Raw genomic sequence first — 19,395 nt, 5'->3', positions numbered from 1 at the left:
ATACAGAACCAAGTCTCATTTTGTGGTGCTAAGTATTTTGTATGAAATTTGATAACAAGAAAGGAAGTAAAATAGATCTAGCAACAATGGACACCCCAGCAACAATAGACTCCCAAAAGCCAGCATCAATAGATTCTCCAGCAGCCAGCAACATTAGAGCCCCTCCCTCAACAGTAGATTCCTCTCAGCAACAATTGCCCCCCTGCAACATGAGACCCACCCCCCAGCAACAACAGATCCCCCCAGCAACAACAGATCCCCCCAGCAACAACAGACCCTCCAACACACCCCAACATCCCTTTGCCATTGCATACATTCAGTTCTAGACGTACCGGAAATGTGTTCCCCCGCTGTAACGGTCACCACCGTTTACGACCTTCCATCCCAGTCACGACAGCTTATCGACACTCCAACCAACAGGACCCGATCCATAAGAATTCCCCCCAGACACGAGACACACAGCTCTGTGCTTCTGGTTTCAAATGTAAAGATACTTTAATGGTTTCTTCTCAGCTTTTTATACAGTACAAGGCATTAAAGCAACAATGAGATCTCCACCCCCCTAATAATACACTAAGGCTAATTACTAAACATTCCTTAATTAACAGCATAACAAACAAAACACCTTCACACAGGCAGACGTTTCGTCTCCGCATACAGCTTGACACCTATTCACACCTCTGAGCATCAATAGGCTGTAGACAGTGTTATCACACAAACAGTATTTAGCATGCATAATTAGAGTTCTGGGAGCAGACCTGGGTTAAAACCTTTACACAAGGACAATGGAATGTCTTCCAGGCCCTGACTCAATTAGCATGTCACTAGTCAGGGCTAAGCATAGAAATGAGTCATAGAATATTCTTTGCAGGCATTAAGGAATATACTGTAAATCACTGTCCACGCCAAAACAATCCAACATGTGTACCCCATCTCCTGGCTCAATCTGTGCCCAAAAGTGACTCCTATTACACCCGCGTTCCTGCTGAAAAAAGCCCTGGATGTAAAGGATAACTCTCCCGTTATCCGACAGGTATCCACTAGTATGGCGAGGTGGTAGAGGGACCGCAATCCGTCTTGTGGCCATCAGGAAGTGCAGCGTCAGCTCAGCGGGAGATCTCTCCGTTGATCTCCGCTGAGCCGGCAGATGACCGGTCCCTCTCTGCTCACTGAGCGGGGAGGGGCTTGTCGAGTGCCGCTGTCTCCTATGGAGAGATCGGACGAAAACGGATGTCCGTTTTCATCAGATCTCACCCAATCAGATCCGCCATCCGTCCGATTTTAGTGGATCGGATTGGATGTCAGCAGACATGTCACCGCTGACATCCGACGCTCCATAGAGAAGCATGGAGCGCCGTTCAGGTCCGCCGAAAAAACTGACAGGCGGACCTGAATGGTCCGACCATGTGAAAGAGGCCTTATACAAGCTGTGCACTCACTACTTTACATTGTAGCAAAGTGTAATTTTTTCAGTGTTGTCACATGAAAAGATATAATAAAATATTTACAAAAACATGCGGGGTGTACTTACTTTTGTGAGATACTTTGTTTATGTATAGTTTTTATATAGCAATTAATGTAAACACAAAGGGGGTTATTTACCAAAGGAAAATCGCCTTTGCACTACAAGTGCAAACTAAGCTTGAAATTGCACTTGGAAATGCAGTTGCTGTAGATCTGAAATGAGGGGAAGCTCTGCTGATTTTATCATCCAATCATGTGCAAGCTAAAATGCTGTTTTTTATTTTCCTTTCATGTCCCACTCAGATATACAGCGACTGCACTTTCAAATGTAGTTTGCATTTGTAGTGCAAAGTGGATTTGCCTTTCGTAAATGACCCCCCCATGAGTCTGATTTAGGAATTGAAATGTGTAATTGTTCACTCCAAGAAGATTCACTTTTATTCTGTGGTCTCTTAATTCTTATAGCAAACCCCCCACCTGCACTCTCTTTCTCCAGTACATTTTGACCAATTCTTCTGCACTAAAATGACACTGCTGTAATATCTGCCATCCCTTAATTCCAAAATAGAGCTTGCTAGTAATTGGCCAGCGCCAGGACAGCTACAGCAAACTGCTAACCAATTTCTACCTGCTGGTCAAAGCAGGTTTGTTGTTTGATGAAAAAAATCATGTGTTGCTGCTAAAGCTACCTGAAGAAAATAACCATTTCCCATTGTATGGTATTTTTACAGCTTCCCATGCCTTTTTTGCCAGTAGTTTGCCTATCTACTTCCCCCCCCCCCCCCCCCCCCAATGAGATTTGCCCCTAAGCTCAGGTTCAGTGAACTTTGAACAAGATTCACAGACGTTCTGGCAAATTAAAATATACAGTATCTCTTGCAATGGAGCTGTGCCTGCACTGCAAGGAATAATTGGTCATTCATGTCTAGACTAGAGGAACGATAAAAGATTCTTGCCCGCTCCTCTCTGCGTCTAGACTGGTCCCTGCAGTGTCTGCACCCCCACAGTCCACTGATCTATTGTACTCATTGCATCAAGAACAGAGCAGGGTTCACAGCCCTGCATTGCACTGGACTGGGGACTCTGAGTCCACCCACCAGGTTTTTTTCTTTCTAATGCATTCTATGCGAGCAGCGCCCCCCCCCCCCAAATACTTACCCGAACTCCATCTAGATCCAGCAACCTTGCAGCAGTGTCTCTGCTGCCAGGGACTCCCCTCCTCATTGGCTGAGACAGCAGTGTGGCGCCATTGGCTCCCACTGCTGTCAGTAAGCCAATAAGAAAAGAGAATGGGGACGGGCCACGTCTCCATGTCTGAATGGACACAGGGAGCTGTGACTCGGCTCGGTTGCCCCCATAGCAAGCTGCCTGCTGTGGGGGCACAAAAGAGGAGGAAGGGGCCAGGAGCCCCGGCGGGGAACCTGAGAAGAGGAGGATCCAGGCTTCTCTGTGCAAAATCATTTCACAGAGCAGGTAAGCATAACATGTTTGTTATTTTTAGCTAAAAAAACATGACTATGCAATCACTTTAGGCCCCATGCACACGAGACGCTGCTAAACTCGAGTTCAGAGGCATTTGGGCATTTTTTTCAACTGCCCCTGAACACATTTAATGTTATCCTATGTGTCCATGCACACAATCACGTTTTTTGGCGTTTCAAAGCAGTTGGGTTTAGGGCCGTTTTTCCAAACCCAAAATTTTGGGTTCAGAAGCTTTCAGCTTTTGCGTTTTAGACGCAAATCGCGGCAAATCGCGGCAAATCGCGGTACCGGCGTTTTGCCGCGATTTCGTTTATAGGCGTTTTTAAAGGTGACCTATTTTTTTACATTAGAAATCTCAAAAATGATGGCAAATGATGAAAAAACATAAAAAAAACATAAAAAATGTAATTGCTTGCATTGCATTGTGGACAATCCACAACTTGTGGCAGGTGACGTGGCCAGTGGACAATCCACAACTTGTGGCAGGTGACATGGCCAGGTGACGTGGCAAGTGGACAACCCACAACTTGTGGTATGTGACGTGGCCAGGTGACGTGGCAGGTGATGTGGCCAGGTGACGTGGCAGGTGACGTAGCCAGGTGACATGGCAAGTGGACAATCCACAACTTGTGGCAGGTAACGTGGCCAGGTGACATGGTAGGTGACGTGGCCAGTGGACAATCCACAACTTGTGGCAGGTGACGTGGCCAGTTGATGTGGCAGGTGACGTGGCCAGTGGACAATCCACAACTTGTGGCAGGTGACGTGGCCAGGTGATGTGGCAGGTGACGTGGCCAGGTGACATGGCAAGTGGACAATCCACAACTTGCGGCAGGTGACGTGGCCAGGTGACGTGGCCAGTGGACAATCCACAACTTGGGGTGGCCAGGTGACATGGCAGATGACGTGGCAAGTGGACAATACACAACTTGAGGCAGGTGACGTGGCAAGTGGACAATCCACAACTTGTTGTAGGTGACGTGGCCAGGTGATGTGGCAGGTGACGTGGCCAGTGGACAATCCACAACTTGTGGCAGGTGGCGTGGCCAGGTGACGTGGCAAGTGGACAATTCACAACTTGGCAGGTGACGTGGCCAGTTGATGTGGCAGGTGACGTGGCCAGTGGACAATCCACAACTTGTGGCAGGTGACGTGGCAGGTGATGTGGCCAGGTGACGTGGCAGGTGACGTGGCCAGGTGACATGGCAAGTGGACAATCCACAACTTGTGGCAGGTGACGTGGCCAGGTGACATGGCAGGTGACGTGGCAGGTGGACAATCCACAACTTGTGGCAGGTGGCGTGGCCAGGTGACGTGGCAAGTGGACAATCCACAACTTGTGGCAGGTGACGTGGCCAGGTGACATGGCAGGTGACGTGGCAGGTGGCGTGGCCAGTGGACAATCCACAACTTGTGGCAGGTGGCGTGGCCAGGTGACGTGGCAAGTGGACAATTCACAACTTGGCAGGTGACGTGGCCAGTTGATTTGGCAGGTGACGTGGCCAGTGGACAATCCACAACTTGTGGCAGGTGACGTGGCCAGTTGACGTGGCAGGTGGCGTGGCCAGTGGACAATCCACAACTTGTGGCAGGTGACGTGGCAGGTGATGTGGCCAGGTGACATGGCAGGTGACGTGGCCAGTGGACAATCCACAACTTGTGGCAGGTGACGTGGCCAGGTGACGTGGCAGGTGACGTGGCCAGGTGACATGGCAGGTGATGTGGCCAGGTGACGTGGCCAGTGGACAATCCACAACTTGTGGCAGGTGACGTGGCCAGGTGACGTGGCCAGTGGACAATCCACAACTTGTGGCAGGTGACGTGGCCAGTTGACGTGGCAGGTGACGTGGCCAGTGGACAATCCACAACTTGTGGCAGGTGACGTGGCCAGGTGATGTGGCAGGTGACGTGGCCAGGTGACATGGCAAGTGGACAATCCACAACTTGCGGCAGGTGACGTGGCCAGGTGACGTGGCCAGTGGACAATCCACAACTTGTGGCAGGTGGGGTGGCCAGGTGACATGGCAGATGACGTGGCAAGTGGACAATACACAACTTGAGGCAGGTGACGTGGCCAGGTGATGTGGCAGGTGACGTGGCCAGGTGACGTGGCCAGTGGACAATCCACAACTTGTGGCAGGTGACGTGGCAGGTGATGTGGCCAGGTGACATGGCAGGTGACGTGGCCAGTGGACAATCCACAACTTGTGGCAGGTGACGTGGCCAGGTGACATGGCAGGTGACGTGGCCAATCCACAACTTGTGGCAGGTGACGTGGCCAGTGGACAATCCACAACTTGTGGCAGGTGACGTGGCCAGTGGACAATCCACAACTTGTGGCAGGTGACGTGGCAGGTGACATTGCCAGGTGACATGGCCAGTGGACAATCCACAGCTTGTGGCAGGTGGCGTGGCCAGGTGACGTGGCAAGTGGACAATTCACAACTTGGCAGGTGACGTGGCCAGTTGATGTGGCAGGTGACGTGGCCAGTGGACAATCCACAACTTGTGGCAGGTGACGTGGCTAGGTGACGTGGCCAGGTGACGTGGCAGGTGATGTGGCCAGGTGACGTGGCCAGGTGACATGGCAAGTGGACAATCCACAACTTGTGGCAGGTGACGTGGCCAGGTGACATGGCAGGTGACGTGGCAGGTGGCGTGGCCAGTGGACAATCCACAACTTGTGGCAGGTGACGTGGCCAGGTGACGTGGCAGGTGACGTGGCCAGTGGACAATCCACAACTTGTGGCAGGTGGCGTGGCCAGGTGATGTGGCAAGTGGACAATTCACAACTTGGCAGGTGACGTGGCCAGTTGATGTGGCAGGTGACGTGGCCAGTGGACAATCCACAACTTGTGGCAGGTGATGTGGCCAGGTGACGTGGCAAGTGACACGCTAAATACACGTACACTGCTGCTCTCTCAGCTGCTCTGGTCTCACAAAATAGCTGAAATGGTTAAATAATATTGTTTTTTGAGCTTAGGGAGGGTCTTATGATGTTTCTTAACCAAATGCTTATAAACGCAAACGCGGTAAAACGCGGTAAATCGCGGTAAAACGCCGCGAAATTCGCGGCAAAAACGGGCGTTTTAAACGCCGGTTTTTGCGTTTGAAAACTTGTGTTTAGATGAGTTTGCATTTGCTTCTCGTGTGCATGGGGCCTTAAAGTGGCATCAAGGTCTCTGCTGTCATGCACACTGCTGTGTTTGTTTGGTGCCTTGCTGAATGGAAGTGAAAGACAAACCTGTTTGGACTGTTCCGGGGTGTCCCTGTCTCTTGCATGGTTTATTGCTGCCAATACTAGTTCAGAATGTCCCCCTTTTAGAGTAAATAGGAAGTGTCTGCAAAGAATCCGGAATAGATCAGCAGCACTAAATAATAAAAAAAGGATGAACAAATGGTGAAAACAGTATTACTAACAATTAAAAAGGAACCTGTCAATTGTTATAGATACACAATGTTAAACTATATGCTCTGTCTCCCCCAGTGTTCAGACTGCAACATTACAAGTTTGTAACAAGTCTTGGGGCTGGTTCACACCACATGCATTGGATTGGGCTGGGCAGCCTTGCCCAATGCATAGATGAAGTACAAAGCTGTGTTCCCTATCATGGCAGTTAACACCAATGTGCAAGAAAAAAGTATGATATACAGTCTCTTTTTTATTTTTAACGCAACGTGGTGCGACGCAATGCACCACATTGCACTGTGCCCAATAGAACTGCATGAATTGTAACTGAAATGTGATCTTTTAAATAAGTTATTAATAAAAAGGGTTACAGCAGGGTCTCCAACCCCTGGGCCATAGCATCTCTGCAGCCGGGCCACGGCAGGTGGCATCACAATGCAAGGCAGGTGGGTGGGTAAGAGAGCCCAGTGGATCAGAGAGGCAGGCGGGTGGGCAGATGAGAGAAGCGGGCGGGCAGAGATGACATCATCTCTCTCCGCCCGCCTAGCATCACCGCTCTTCCACCGTTACAGCGTGAGGAATGTCGGCGGTGTGGCGAGGAGCAGACAGTTGACCATCTCTCACCAGTGGCGTGGCGTCGCTATGGGGGGGCGGCGAAGCCCAAAATGGGTGACACCCGCTAGAGGGGTGACACTGGGGCCGCCGCTACACCGTGTACTATACTGCGTGCACTTGCAGAGCTGCAGCGGTGTGATTCGAGGGAGGCTGCCTATAACACTCCCCAGACAGTAGTGATGTCCAGTTCATGAACGATTCGCAACGGATTCGCCACAAGATCACTTTTATCAGCATCAGGAGAGGGCCCCCCTCCGTCGCTTACCGGAGCCAGCGGTAGCGATCGCGGCCTCTTGCTGGCTTGGTATGGAGACGAGTGAGGGGAAGATGGCCCACATCCGTCTCCATATCATTGCAGGGTGGAAGCAATGTCAAAACGTCACTTCCGCCCAATGCTCTTAAAGAGCTTTTTTTATTTATTGAATTTTTTTTTTTCAAATTACATAAAACATTTTTATTGCATTTTGGTGTAAATATGAGATCTGAGGTCTTTTTGACCCCAGATCTCATATTTAACCACTTCCTTACTGGGCACATATACCCCTTCCTGACCAGGTGAAATTTCAGCTTGTGGCACTGCGTCATTTTAACTGACAATTGCGCGCACGTGCGACGTGGCTCCCAAACAAAATTGACGTCCTTTTTTCCCCACAAATAGAGCTTTCATTTGGTATTATTTGATCGTCTCTGCGGTTTTTATTTTTTGCGCTATAAACAAAAATAGAGCGACAATTTTGAAAAAAAAAACAATATTTTTTACTTGTTGCTGTAATAAATAGCCCAATTTTTTTTAAAAAACATTTTTTTTCTCAGTCTAGGCGATACGTATTCTTCTACATATTTTTGGTAAAAAAAAAAAAAATCGCAAGAAGCGTCTGGTTTGCGCAAAAGTTATTGCGCTTACAAAATAGGTGACAGAATTATTATTATTTTGTATTTTTTTTTTTTACTAATGGCGGCGATCAGCATTTTTTTTGTGACTGCGACATTATGGCGGACACATTTTTGGCGCCATTCACATTTATACAGCGATCGGTGCTATAAATATGCACTAATTACTGTATAAATGTGACTGGCATTGAAGGGGTTAACACTAGGGGGTGAGGAAGGGGTTAAATGTGTACCCTGAATTGTGTTCTAACTGTGGGGGAAGGGGGGTGACTGATCTGTGTCCCTATGTACAAGGGACACAGATCGGTCTCCTCTCTCCCCTGACAGGACGTGGAGCTCTGTGTTTACACACAGAGCTCCATGTCTTGTCCCTGTAGCCGCCGATCCCGAGTGCTTGGCGGACATCACGGGCGCCAGGCACTCGCATCGGCATCTCAGCGATGCGGCGAGCAAGCGCGTGCCGCCGCCAGACGTGCGCCCGCGCCGCTGACTGCGCGCACAGGCCGTATAAACACGGCCAGTTAGAGATTTAGAACCACCCCGCGGCTGTAAAAAGTCGTACGGCCGCCGGGTAGTGGTTAAGATGTCCTGTCATGCTTTTTTTCTATTACAAGGGATGTTTACGCATACGTGAGTAGCACCCGCATATGAAAACGGTGTTCAAATCACACATGTGAAGTATTTCTGCGATCGTTAGAGCGAGAGCAATAATTCTAGCCCTAGACCTCCTCTCAAAACATGCAACCTGTATAATTTTTTTTTTTTTAAACGTTGTCTATGGAAATTTTTAGGGGTATAGGTTTGTCGCCATTCCACGAGCGGGAGCAATTTTGAAGAGTGACATGTTGGGTATCAATTTATTCAGCATAACATTATCTTTCACAATATAAAAAAAAATTGGGCTAACTTTACTGTTGTCTTCTTTTTGTAATTCAAAAAGGTGTATTTTTTTCCAAAAAAAGTGCGCTTGTAAGACCGCTGCGCAAATACGATGTCACCAAAAGTATTGCAACGACTGCCATTTTATTCTCTAGGGTGTTAGAAAAAAAAATGCTTAGGGGTTCTAAGTAATTTTCTAACAAAAAAAAAGTGGAGGTCTACCCAAAAAGTGGAGGTCTACCCAATTTTTTTTTTTTTTTAAGTCAGCAGCTACAAATACTGTAGCTGCTGACTTTTAAAAAAATTAACACTTACCTGTCCAGCGCGCCCTCGATGTCGGCAGCCGAGGCCGAGCAATCACTCGTCTCTCGGCTGCCCCCGCCACCATCCTCGGTGACGAAGTCAGTAAGTGAAGCGGTGCGGCTTCACTGCCCGGCTCCCTATTGCGCATGCATCACTCTTTGTGTGGACCTCCGCTTTAACTTGTAAACACCAAATCTCAGAAAGGGGCTCGGCCCTTAAGTGGTTAAACAGTTCTGAGTCAAGAGTTCACAGGACACCGAGTTAAAGAATCGGACTGAAGGACCGTTTCATCGGTCCAAACCGATGGTGTGTGGGCCCCATCGGTCAGTTTATCCTTCGGTCAAAAAAAAGAGAACTTGCTTTAAAATTGAATCGATGGACGCCTAACTGATAGGTCAAAACCGACGGTTAGTATGCAAAAGCATCGGTTAAAAACCCGCGCATGATCAGAATCAAGTCGACGCGTGCTTGGAAGCATTGAACTTTTTTTCAGCACGTCGTTGTGTTTTACGTCACCGCGTTGGACTCGATCAGTTTTTTAACTGATGGTGTGTAGGCACATCAGACCATCAGTCAGCTTCAATCGGTCAGCTTCGGACCGTTCTCATCGGATGGACAGACCGTGTGTACGCGGAATCAAAGTTCACAGACATCAAGAATATACAGGCATTGCTTCAAATCGCATAAAAATTGCAGCAAAAAATTGCCCCAAAATCATGCAACTTTCTGGCTGCAATAGTGGAAACCTAGGCTAACACAGCTGTTTTTGTGTCACTAAAATTGATGACGCTGGCTAATATGACATTGTGGAGTGACAGCCTGACACAACAATAGGCTTGTGCTCTGAGCCATGAAACTAAAGCCAAGTAGACATCCCCAGGACCTGTCAACCTTCTGATTCTAATCATTTAACCACTTGCCGACCGCCCACCGCCGTTATACGTCGACAAGTTGGCTCGGCTGGGCGAGAGCACGTAGTATGACGTCCTCTCTCCCAGCCGCCAGTAGGGGCGCGCGCCCCCGACTCCAGTGCGTGTGCCCAGCGGGCGCGATCGCCGCCGGGCACACGCGATCGCTCGGTACAGAGCGGGGACCGGGAGCTGTGTGTGTAAACACACAGCTCCCGGTCCTGTCAGCAGGGGAAATGCTGATCTTCGGTTCATACAATGTATGAACAGAGGATCAGTGTTTCCCCTAGTGAGGCCACCCCCCCCCCCCCACAGTAAGAACACACCCAGGGACATACTTAACCCCTTCCCCGCCCCCCCATATTTTTGGGGGATATTTATTATAGCAAAATGTAAAAAATATTCATTTTTTTCAAAATTGTCGCTCTATTTTTGTTTATAGCGCAAAAACTAAAAACCGCAGAGGTGATCAAATACCACCAAAAGAAAGCTCTATTTGTGGGAAAAAAAGGACGCCAATTTTGTTTGGGAGCCACTTCGCACGACCGCGCAATTGTCTGTTAAAGCGACGCAGTCCCGAATCGCAAAAAGTACTCTGGTCTTTGGGCAGCAATATGGTCCAGGGGGTAAGTGGTTAATAAGGTTGAGTCAGAGCTTTGGTTCACTTGCTTGTCAGCAGACTCAGCAAGTGAACCAAAGAATTGATTCATTGAATCGGTTCATATCAGTGAGTAGTTTGAAATGAACTGATTTACTTTAAAGATCCAAACTTCCCATCACTACCAGACAGTAAAGCTAACCCTCAGGGATCTTCAATATCTCCTTCAGCCAGGGTTGGTGGGCGGAGCTGGGGGTGTGGCTGCCTCCTCCATTCCTCCCACATATTTCTTTTACACAGTTGATCCTGCGGCTGAAGGAGAAAGAGAGGCGAGGACACAGCGGCCCCTTAGGTTCAACAATGAGTATAACAAGAATGTTTTACTGCATATACAGACTGATTTTACGGTTGTGGATTTAGTAGCACTTTAGGTGGCTCAGATAATCTTGAGTGGGATCTTTAGTCAAAATTATGTAATTGGCAACATGTCATAACACATTGTAAGGTAAACAGGCTGATTTAACCACTTCAGCCCCAAAATATTTGACTGCTCAATGACCAGGCCATTTTTTGCGATACGACACTGCGTCGCTTTAACGGACAATTGTGCAGTCGTGCGACGCTGTACCCAAACAAAATTGACGTTTTTTTTTACCACAAACAGAGCTTTCTTTTGGTGGTATTTGATCACCTCTGCGGTTTTTATTTTTTGCGCTATAAACAAAAGAAGAGACGATTTAAAAAAAAAACAATATCTTTTACTTTTTGCTATAATAAATATCCAAACATTTTTTTAAATTAATTTTTCCCTTATCGTCTTTCAGGACAGCACCTTGAGAATGTGGCTCCACCCACTTGACAGGAAACACACCTCCACCAAACTACTTAAAAGGGAGGCTCCTTCCACTTATCATCAGTCCTTGTGTTTCCTCCGGCGGGAACACATGTGGGGGTTAGGAGCTCTCTAGGTACTACCTGAGATGTCTTATCTCCCTACTCCACCTGTTTTTTTCTTGCCTCAGAGAGTCTGTTCTTCCCATTCACTGGATAGAGAGAGCCTTGTCCATGGGCTCCTTCTCCCTCATCGGTGCTCAGTGAGCCAGGGACTGCTCCTTGGCAAGGTAGAAGGCGCGGACATCTTTTTTCCTGTCCGGGCAGCTGAACGCCGCTGCCATCTTGGGAAGGTCAGTCAGGCTGCTTCCCCCGGAAGTGAGGTAACCGGAAGGGGCGGCATCCTACGAGCGGGCGCAGGGCATGGACGTCATTTCCACCAGGAAGCGCTGAGGGAGGAACAGGTCTGGAGCCTTGTTGGCTGGTTCTGGTCCAGTGCAGTGGCGCTAGTAGAGTCCGGAACCGACAGTTTGCCCACCAGCATCACCCTTCTGCCTCAACATGGACGCAGGATCCGCAGCGAGTGGAACAGGCACTGGCACCAGCAAGGCCCAGGTAAGGGGTAGACTGAGGTTCTACCCTCATTTACTATGGGGTCTCTCTCTAGCTCTCTTCTCCCTTAATGGGGGTGTGAATGTTTTTCCCCCCTGGTGGCGGGGGCCTGTTTGGGCACATGAGTGTAGTGGATCTCTCACTGTGCACCTGTGGTGAGCATCTTGATTGGTTTTCAGGCTGACTCAAATGGATGGTTTGTCTTTTTTTTTCCTTATCGTGGCAGGCCAAGAGCTCTGATCCTTGGAATAAAAAGAAAAATGTCCTTCATGCAAGTGTAAACTATCTGAAGGCTGGAAAAAAGCTTTATGTCAGACATGTATTGACTCATTAGTGAAGGAGGAAACGTCTGCCACTTGCAGCGACATAATCGCATCTGTTAAAAAAGAATTGGATGCTACTATTCAGTCCTTTAAGTCTTCACTCACGAAACCATCTGTGAGACAGACCTCTACCTCACAATCCTCACTGTAAGGCCCCGTACACACGAGAGGATTTATCCGCGGATACGGTCCACCGGACCGTTTCCGCGGATAAATCCTCTCGAGGATTTTGATCCGATGGAGTGTACTCACCATCGGATCGAAATCCGCAACGAAATCCCATCGCGATGACGTGGCGACGTGGTCATATAAGGAATTCCATGCATGCTTCGAATCATTACGGCGCATTGATTCGGACGGATTGATCCGGTGAGTCTGTACAGACCAGCGGATCAATCCGTTGGGATGGATTCAAGCGGATAGATTTGAAAGCATGTCTTCAAATTTTTATCTGCTGGAAATCCATCCCAGGGGATAAAAATCCGCGGAAACAGATCCGCTGGATCGTACACACCAGGGGATCTATCCGCTGGAGCCGGTCCGCGGATCAATTCCAGCGGATGGATCCTCTCGTGTGTATGGGGCCTTAGTCCCTGTAGTGGAGGCAGAAGAGAGTCCTCTGAACCAGGAAGGTCCTTCCCCCTCACATTCCTGTCATATATATACTCTCCCGAAAATCCATAAATCTAAAGAAGATCCACTGGGAAGGCCTATTGTAAACGGAATCAATTCTGTAGGGGCGAGAATAGGAGAGTATATTGACTGGTTCCTTCAACCACTAGTGAAAAAAACTGAATCATATTTTAGGGATACTAAGCATTTGATACAATTATTGGATGCCATAAATTTGGATGACCGCACGTTGTATTTGGCTACAGCTGATGTTTCATCACTATACACAATTATTAATCACAAAGAAGCCATACAAGCAAAACTGGGCATTGAATGGTCTGAGTGACCTAAAAACGGCACAAAAAAAGTTCATTGCTAATTGCCTGGAATATAGCTTAGACCATAATTACTTTTGGTATGAAGATATTTATTACAAACAAATCTGTGGCATAGCAATGGGCGCCAAGTGTGGCCAATTTATATATGGCAGAATGGGAAGATGATGTACTGTACAACAGAAAACCACCACAATTGCTTTTATACAAACGTTTTATAGATGATATTTTAATTATCTGGGCGGGGGATAGGGAGAGTCTTATTGACTTTGGTTTTTATCTAAACACTAATGATAAAAACATTAAATTGACATGGGAGATAAGCAATGAAAAAATTAATTTTCTCGACTTAGAGATTATCAGAGAAGGAGGAACTCTGGTAACACAGACACATTTCAAAACAGTCGATAGAAATAGCTATCTAACTTTGGATAGCTGTCATCATACCCCTTGGTTGGACAATATACCAAAAGGACAACTTCTGAGGTTAAAGTGGAGTTCCACCCATAAATATAACATTACATCAGTAGTTTTAAAAAAATGTCATTAGTCCTTTACGAAATGTTTTTTTTTTTTTTAGATGCCTTCAAAGTGTTGTTGTTGCTAGGCAGAATAGTTAATCTTCCCTCTTCCTGCACCTAGGTGCTTAATGCTTCCTAACCTACACCGCACAGACTCCTGGGAATGTAGTGGGTGTAACTTTCCAGGAGTCTGTGCACTCCCCAGTCTCAAAGAATCATGTGACTTGGACAGCACAGGTGCTGAAACCTGATCTGACACTGCTTGTGCAGCACTGAGCATGTGCGAGATCTGCAAGGCTGAAATCCAGGAAGTCATACAGTCTGGCTTATTGATGCACACACTTAAGATGGCCCCAGTCAATTTCTATTTTATAAAGTGTCTAAATGCTGTAACAACCTAACAAAACGGACCTTAGTTTACAGACTAACTTTACTAGAATACATTAAGCTTGTGTATTACAGGGGTATTTATATTTAAAAAGTGAAATTGTGGCCGGAACTCTGCTTTAAGAAGAAATTGTACTAAGACCGACGTATTCCTCAAGCAGGCAGACTTCATTGGCAAAAGGCTACAAACAGGACTTTATTAACCACTTAATCACCGCCTCATAGCCGAAATACGGTTACAAGGCGGTTCCTTAACTCCCCTTGGAGCGCGCACACGGGAGTGTCCGTGACCGCCGGGTCCAGAGGACCCGGCGCATCACGGATTGCGGTAGTATGCCGCTGATAGCGGCCGTTTACTACGTGATCGCTCCGTCCAATGACAGAGCGATCAAATGTAATCAAATGACGCTGGTTCCTCCCTCTGTACCGATCGGTACAGTGTGAGAGGGGGGAGCGCGGGTGTCAGCAGCGCTGTGGCTGGATCTGTGACTATTGCAGTCACAGATCCATCCCTGCAATACCCCCTGAAATACTGTATAATACCCCCCCGCGCCAATACTCTGCAATACCCCCCCGCGCCAATACTCTGCAATACCCCCCCCCCCGCGCCAATACTCTGCAATACCCCCCTCCGTGCCAATACTCTGCAATACCCCCCCAGCGCCAATACTCTGCAATACCCCCCCGCGCCAATACTCTGCAATACCCCCCCGCGCCAATACTCTGCAATACCCCCCCGCGCCAATACTCTGCAATACCCCCCCGCGCCAATACTCTGCAATACCCCCCCGCGCCAATACGCTGCAATACCCCCCGCGCCAATACTCTGCAATACCCGGAAAATACTCTGGAAAAAAAATGCGTTTTAACCACTTCCTGCCTGCCGTCATATGATGTCCTTGAATTTGTGCAGGGATATCTGAATGATGCCTGCAGCTACAGGCATCATTCAGATATCCTCTTTTTCAGTTGGCGATTCCCTACACCGTAAGAATGATCATGGCGGCTGTTCCACCTCTTGATTGTTCTTACTGGAGGCGAAAGGGGACGTCTCCCCTCCCTTCTCCCTCCGGTGCTTCTTCTGACTCACCGCTACGATCGAATCAGGATAGTTTTTTTTTTTTCAGGCTTCCCAGCCTAGAGGCGAGATGTGGGGTCTTATTGACCCCATATCTCACTGTAAAGAGGACCTGTCATGCTATATTCCTATTACAAGGGATGTTTACATTCCTTGTAATAGGAATAAAAGTGATCAAAACATTTATTTTTGGGGGAAAAACGTGTCAAACTAAAATAAAGTAAAATAAACAATAAAAAATAAAAATAAAATTTAAAGCGCCCCTGTTCCCGTATACAGAAGCGACCGCACTAGTAAGTCCCGCCCACATATGAAAACGGTGTTCAAACCACACATGTGAGGTATCGCTGCGAACGTTAGAGCGAGAGCAATAATTTTGGCCCTAGACCTCTTCTCCAACTAAAAAGATGTAACCAGTGAAAATATTTAAAGCGTCACCTATGGGGATTTTTAAGTAGCGAAGTTTGGCGCCATTCCACAAGCGTGTGCAGTTTTGAAGGGTGACATGTTGGGTATCTATTGACTCGGCGTAACTTCATCTTTCATATTATGCAAAAACATTGGGCTAACTTTAAAAAAAAAAATATTTTTTTTTAAGCACAAAACCGTTATTTCCAAAAAAATTGAAAATACAGTGCAAGATAAAAAGTTGCAACAACCGCCATTGTATTCTCTAGGGTCTTTGCTAAAAAAAGCATATATAATGTTTTGGGGTTCTATGTAATTTTCTAGCAAATAAATTATGATTTTTCCATGTAGGAGAGGAATGTCAGAATTGGTCTGGGTGCTCCAGAACGCCTGATGGTGCTCCCTGAATGTTGGGCCTCTGTATGTGGCCACGCTGTGTAAAAGTCTCACACATGTGGTATCGCCATACTCGGGAGGAATAGCAGAATGTGTTTTGGGGTGTAATTTGTGGTATGCATACGCTGTGTGTGAGAAATAACCTGCTAATATGAAACTTTTGTGAAAAAAAAAAATCTTGATTTTGCAAAGAATTGTGGAAAAAAAATGACAACTTCAAAAAGCTCACAATGCCTCTTTCTAAATACCTTGGAATGTCTTCTTTCCAAAAAGGGGTCATTTGGGGGGTATTTGTACTTTTCTGGCATGTTAGGGTCTCAAGAAATGAGAGAGGCTGTCAGTACTTCAGGTGTGATCAAATTGATCAATTTTCAGTAATTGGTACCATAGCTTGTAGACCTTATATCTTTCACCCAGACTAAATAACCACATTTTTTTTTTTTTTTACCAAAGATATGTAGCAGTATAAATTTTAGGCCAAATTTATGAAGAAAAATTCATTTTTTTACAAAATGTTCGTTCTTTTTTTCATTTATAGCGAAAAAAAATAAAACCGTAGAGGTGATCAAATACCACCAAAAGAAAGCTCTATTTGTGGGAAAAAAAGTACAAAAATTTAATTTGGTTACAGTGTTGTATGACTGAGTTATTGTCATTCAAAATGTGAGAGCACCGAAAGCTGAAAATTGGTCTGGTCATTAACCCCTTAACGCCCGCAAAATGGCACGGACAGGCAGATGGGCGTATATATACGTCCCTGCCTTCTAGCGGGTGGGGTCCGATCGCGACCCCCCCCCGCGCGCTGCGTGCGGATTCCCTCGGGGAGCGATCCGGGACGACGGCGCGGCTATTCGTTTATAGCCGCTCCGTCGCGATCGCTCCCCGGAGCTGAAGAACGGGGAGAGCCGTATGTAAACACGGCTTCCCCGTGGCGGCGTATCGATCGAGTGATCCCTTTTATAGGGAGACTCGATCAATGACATCAGTCCTACAGCCACACCCCCCTACAGTTGTAAACACACACTGAGTGTACACTAACTCCTACAGCGCCACCTGTGGTTAACTCCCAAACTGCAACTGTCATTTTCACAATAAAGAATGCAATTTAAATGCATTTTTTGCTGTGAAAATGACAATGGTCCCAAAAATGTGTCAAAATTGTCCACCATAATGTCGCAGTCACGAAAAAAAAAATCGCTGATCGCCACCAATAGTAGTAAAAAAAAAAAATTTATAAAAATGCAATAAAACTATCCCCTATTTTGTAAACGCTATAAGTTTTGCGCAAACCAATCGATAAACGCTTATTGCGATTTTTTTTTTTTTTTACCAAAAATAGGTAGAAGAATACGTATCGGCCTAAACTGAGGAAAAAAAAAGTTATATATGTTTTTGGGGGATATTTATTATAGCAAAAAGTAAAAAAATATTGCATTTTTTTCAAAATTGTCGCTCTATTTTTGTTTATAGCGCAAAAAATAAAAACCGCAGAGGTGATCAAATACCACCAAAAGAAAGCTCTATTTGTGGGGAAAAAAGGACGCCAATTTTGTTTGGGAGCCACGTTGCACGACTGCGCAATTGTCTGTTAAAGCGACGCAGTGCCGAATCGCAAAACCTGGACATTTAGCTGCAAAATGGTCCGGGGCTTAAGTGGTTAAGGGGGTTAACGTGCCTGGTGGTCAAATACCACCAAAAAGTTTCATTTGTGTGACAAAAATGTAATTTGGGTACAGTGTAGTATGACCGCACAATTGTCATTCAAAGCGACAGCTCTGAAAATTGGTCTGGGCAGATATGGGGGGTTTAAGTGACCAGTGAGCAAGTGGTTAAGCATGTCATAGGGGTTTAACCCCTCACTTTCCCCCCCAAATAAAAGAAAGACGTCTCGCTTTTCTCATCCACTTCGAACCCTGACATGGTCTCTCAATGGAATCCTCTTGCTCTGTCTGGAGTCACGCATGAACTCCACTGTCCTTCTCTCAGTAAGCTCGCCTCTGCCACAACAAAGATGGCGGCACGAGTCCCCCATGCACCTCTCCTGGCCAAGCATGCGCACTAAGGAGGGCCGGGGCTGGAATACAAGATGGCGGCCCCGGCGGGGAGGGAGAGGCGGAGGCGGGATAGCAGCGAACGGACAGGAGTCAGTGACGGAGATTGCCTCGGCCCCCAGGTGAGGCTCCCGGGGCGTCCCACGCTCTGACACCAGCACCGTCCGGCGCCGCAAACCCCCGAGCACCCGCAGAGCCCGGCCCGAGCGGCCAGCGCGCCCCCTACACCCCGAAAAATCACCGCAAAGCTCCCTCCCCCCTCCGAGCCGCCAGCGCAGCCCTCAGCGCCATCTTGGAACGCGAGCACGATAAGAAAAAGGCGGCTGGCTGCCTGAGCGCGCCAAAATGTGAGGGAAGCGGAGAATAATCCCGATTACAATAAAAGACGAATCAACAAAATATGTGTAGCTTGGGGCGGCGTATGCGGCTTCATAGGCGGCCATGGCTGTCCGTGCTTTGGTTTTGTGGAGCGATGGGGGTGCGCTTACTTACACCATAGACTCAGTCGGGCACCTATAGAGTGCCATGGCCGCCTGTTTACATTTCTGTGTTCACCTCACGGTTTAGGCGGGAAGACGGGGCGCTGTGAGGCGATCACTGAGATGCTGCTGGTGGCGGTGGCCACCGCGTTTGTCAATATACGCAGCATTGTGTGCATGGAGGAGTGGTCTGTGCCTGTATGGCTGGAGCCCCATTTATTATTATTAATATGTGCCCGAGCCGTCATGGAGCCCGCCTAATTACAAATTCTCTCACACATCTCAGTCACCGTCCTGTCCTACCCCATCACTATGAAATACTCTCCACACACCTCTATCTCTTCCTCTTACTATGAATTACTCTCCACACACCTCCATCCCTGTCCCTTCCTCCTTACACACAGTTGCATCATTTGAAATCAGAGGCTGAGCCATTGAATCAGGCTGCTGATCAGTAAAACATTTGCATGTCATGTATTGTGTAGACCACAAACCTCTCCAAATAATAAAAATGGAAATAGTCTATGCATTATTAATGAATAAGCTTGTCATATGATAATTCTTATGTCATACAAGGTAACATCACGTGCAAAGTTATATCATCGCTTCTGACTGTCACTCATTTGGAGAGATGGTTCCTCCTTCCTCAGAATTCCCTCTGTAGAGTGTCTGTCCCTCTGTTTTCCTCAGATGTCCTGCATCTTATGAGAGACTGGCCCTTGTGGCTTTCTCAGATGACCCTCATTTGGAGAGACTCTATAATTTCTCCTCAAAAATCCTTATTTGGAGAGACTGTCCCTCGTTATTTTTCTG

The 19,395-nt window shown here is 47.2% G+C and overlaps 1 protein-coding gene and 1 long non-coding RNA gene across 3 annotated transcripts in view; one reads left to right on the top strand and one right to left on the bottom strand.

The window, feature by feature from the left end:
* Positions 1-435: 435 nt before the first annotated feature.
* On the bottom strand, positions 436-18,774 carry LOC120918570. Its single transcript, XR_005744419.1, has 3 exons — positions 18,596-18,774; positions 6,191-6,317; positions 436-472 (listed from the first exon to the last, which is right to left on the bottom strand). It is a non-coding gene; the product is annotated as an uncharacterized LOC120918570 (long non-coding RNA).
* PCIF1 (phosphorylated CTD interacting factor 1) overlaps positions 11,471-19,395 on the top strand; it is a 79,186-nt gene continuing 71,261 nt past the window's right edge. Inside the window, exon 1 of one of the 2 annotated variants that reach the window (XM_040330222.1) lies at positions 11,471-11,995. In XM_040330222.1, the coding sequence (XP_040186156.1) occupies positions 11,530-11,995 (466 nt within the window). In that variant the 5' untranslated portion in view covers positions 11,471-11,529. Of the gene's footprint in view, positions 11,996-18,118; positions 18,226-19,395 lie in introns of those variants that run through there. The other variant, XM_040330223.1, reaches the window with a different exon arrangement.

This window comes from Rana temporaria, chromosome 12 (assembly GCF_905171775.1).
Source record: "Rana temporaria chromosome 12, aRanTem1.1, whole genome shotgun sequence".
Classification (NCBI taxonomy): Eukaryota; Metazoa; Chordata; class Amphibia; order Anura; family Ranidae; genus Rana; species Rana temporaria.
This window is presented reverse-complemented; position numbering and strand designations above follow the sequence as displayed.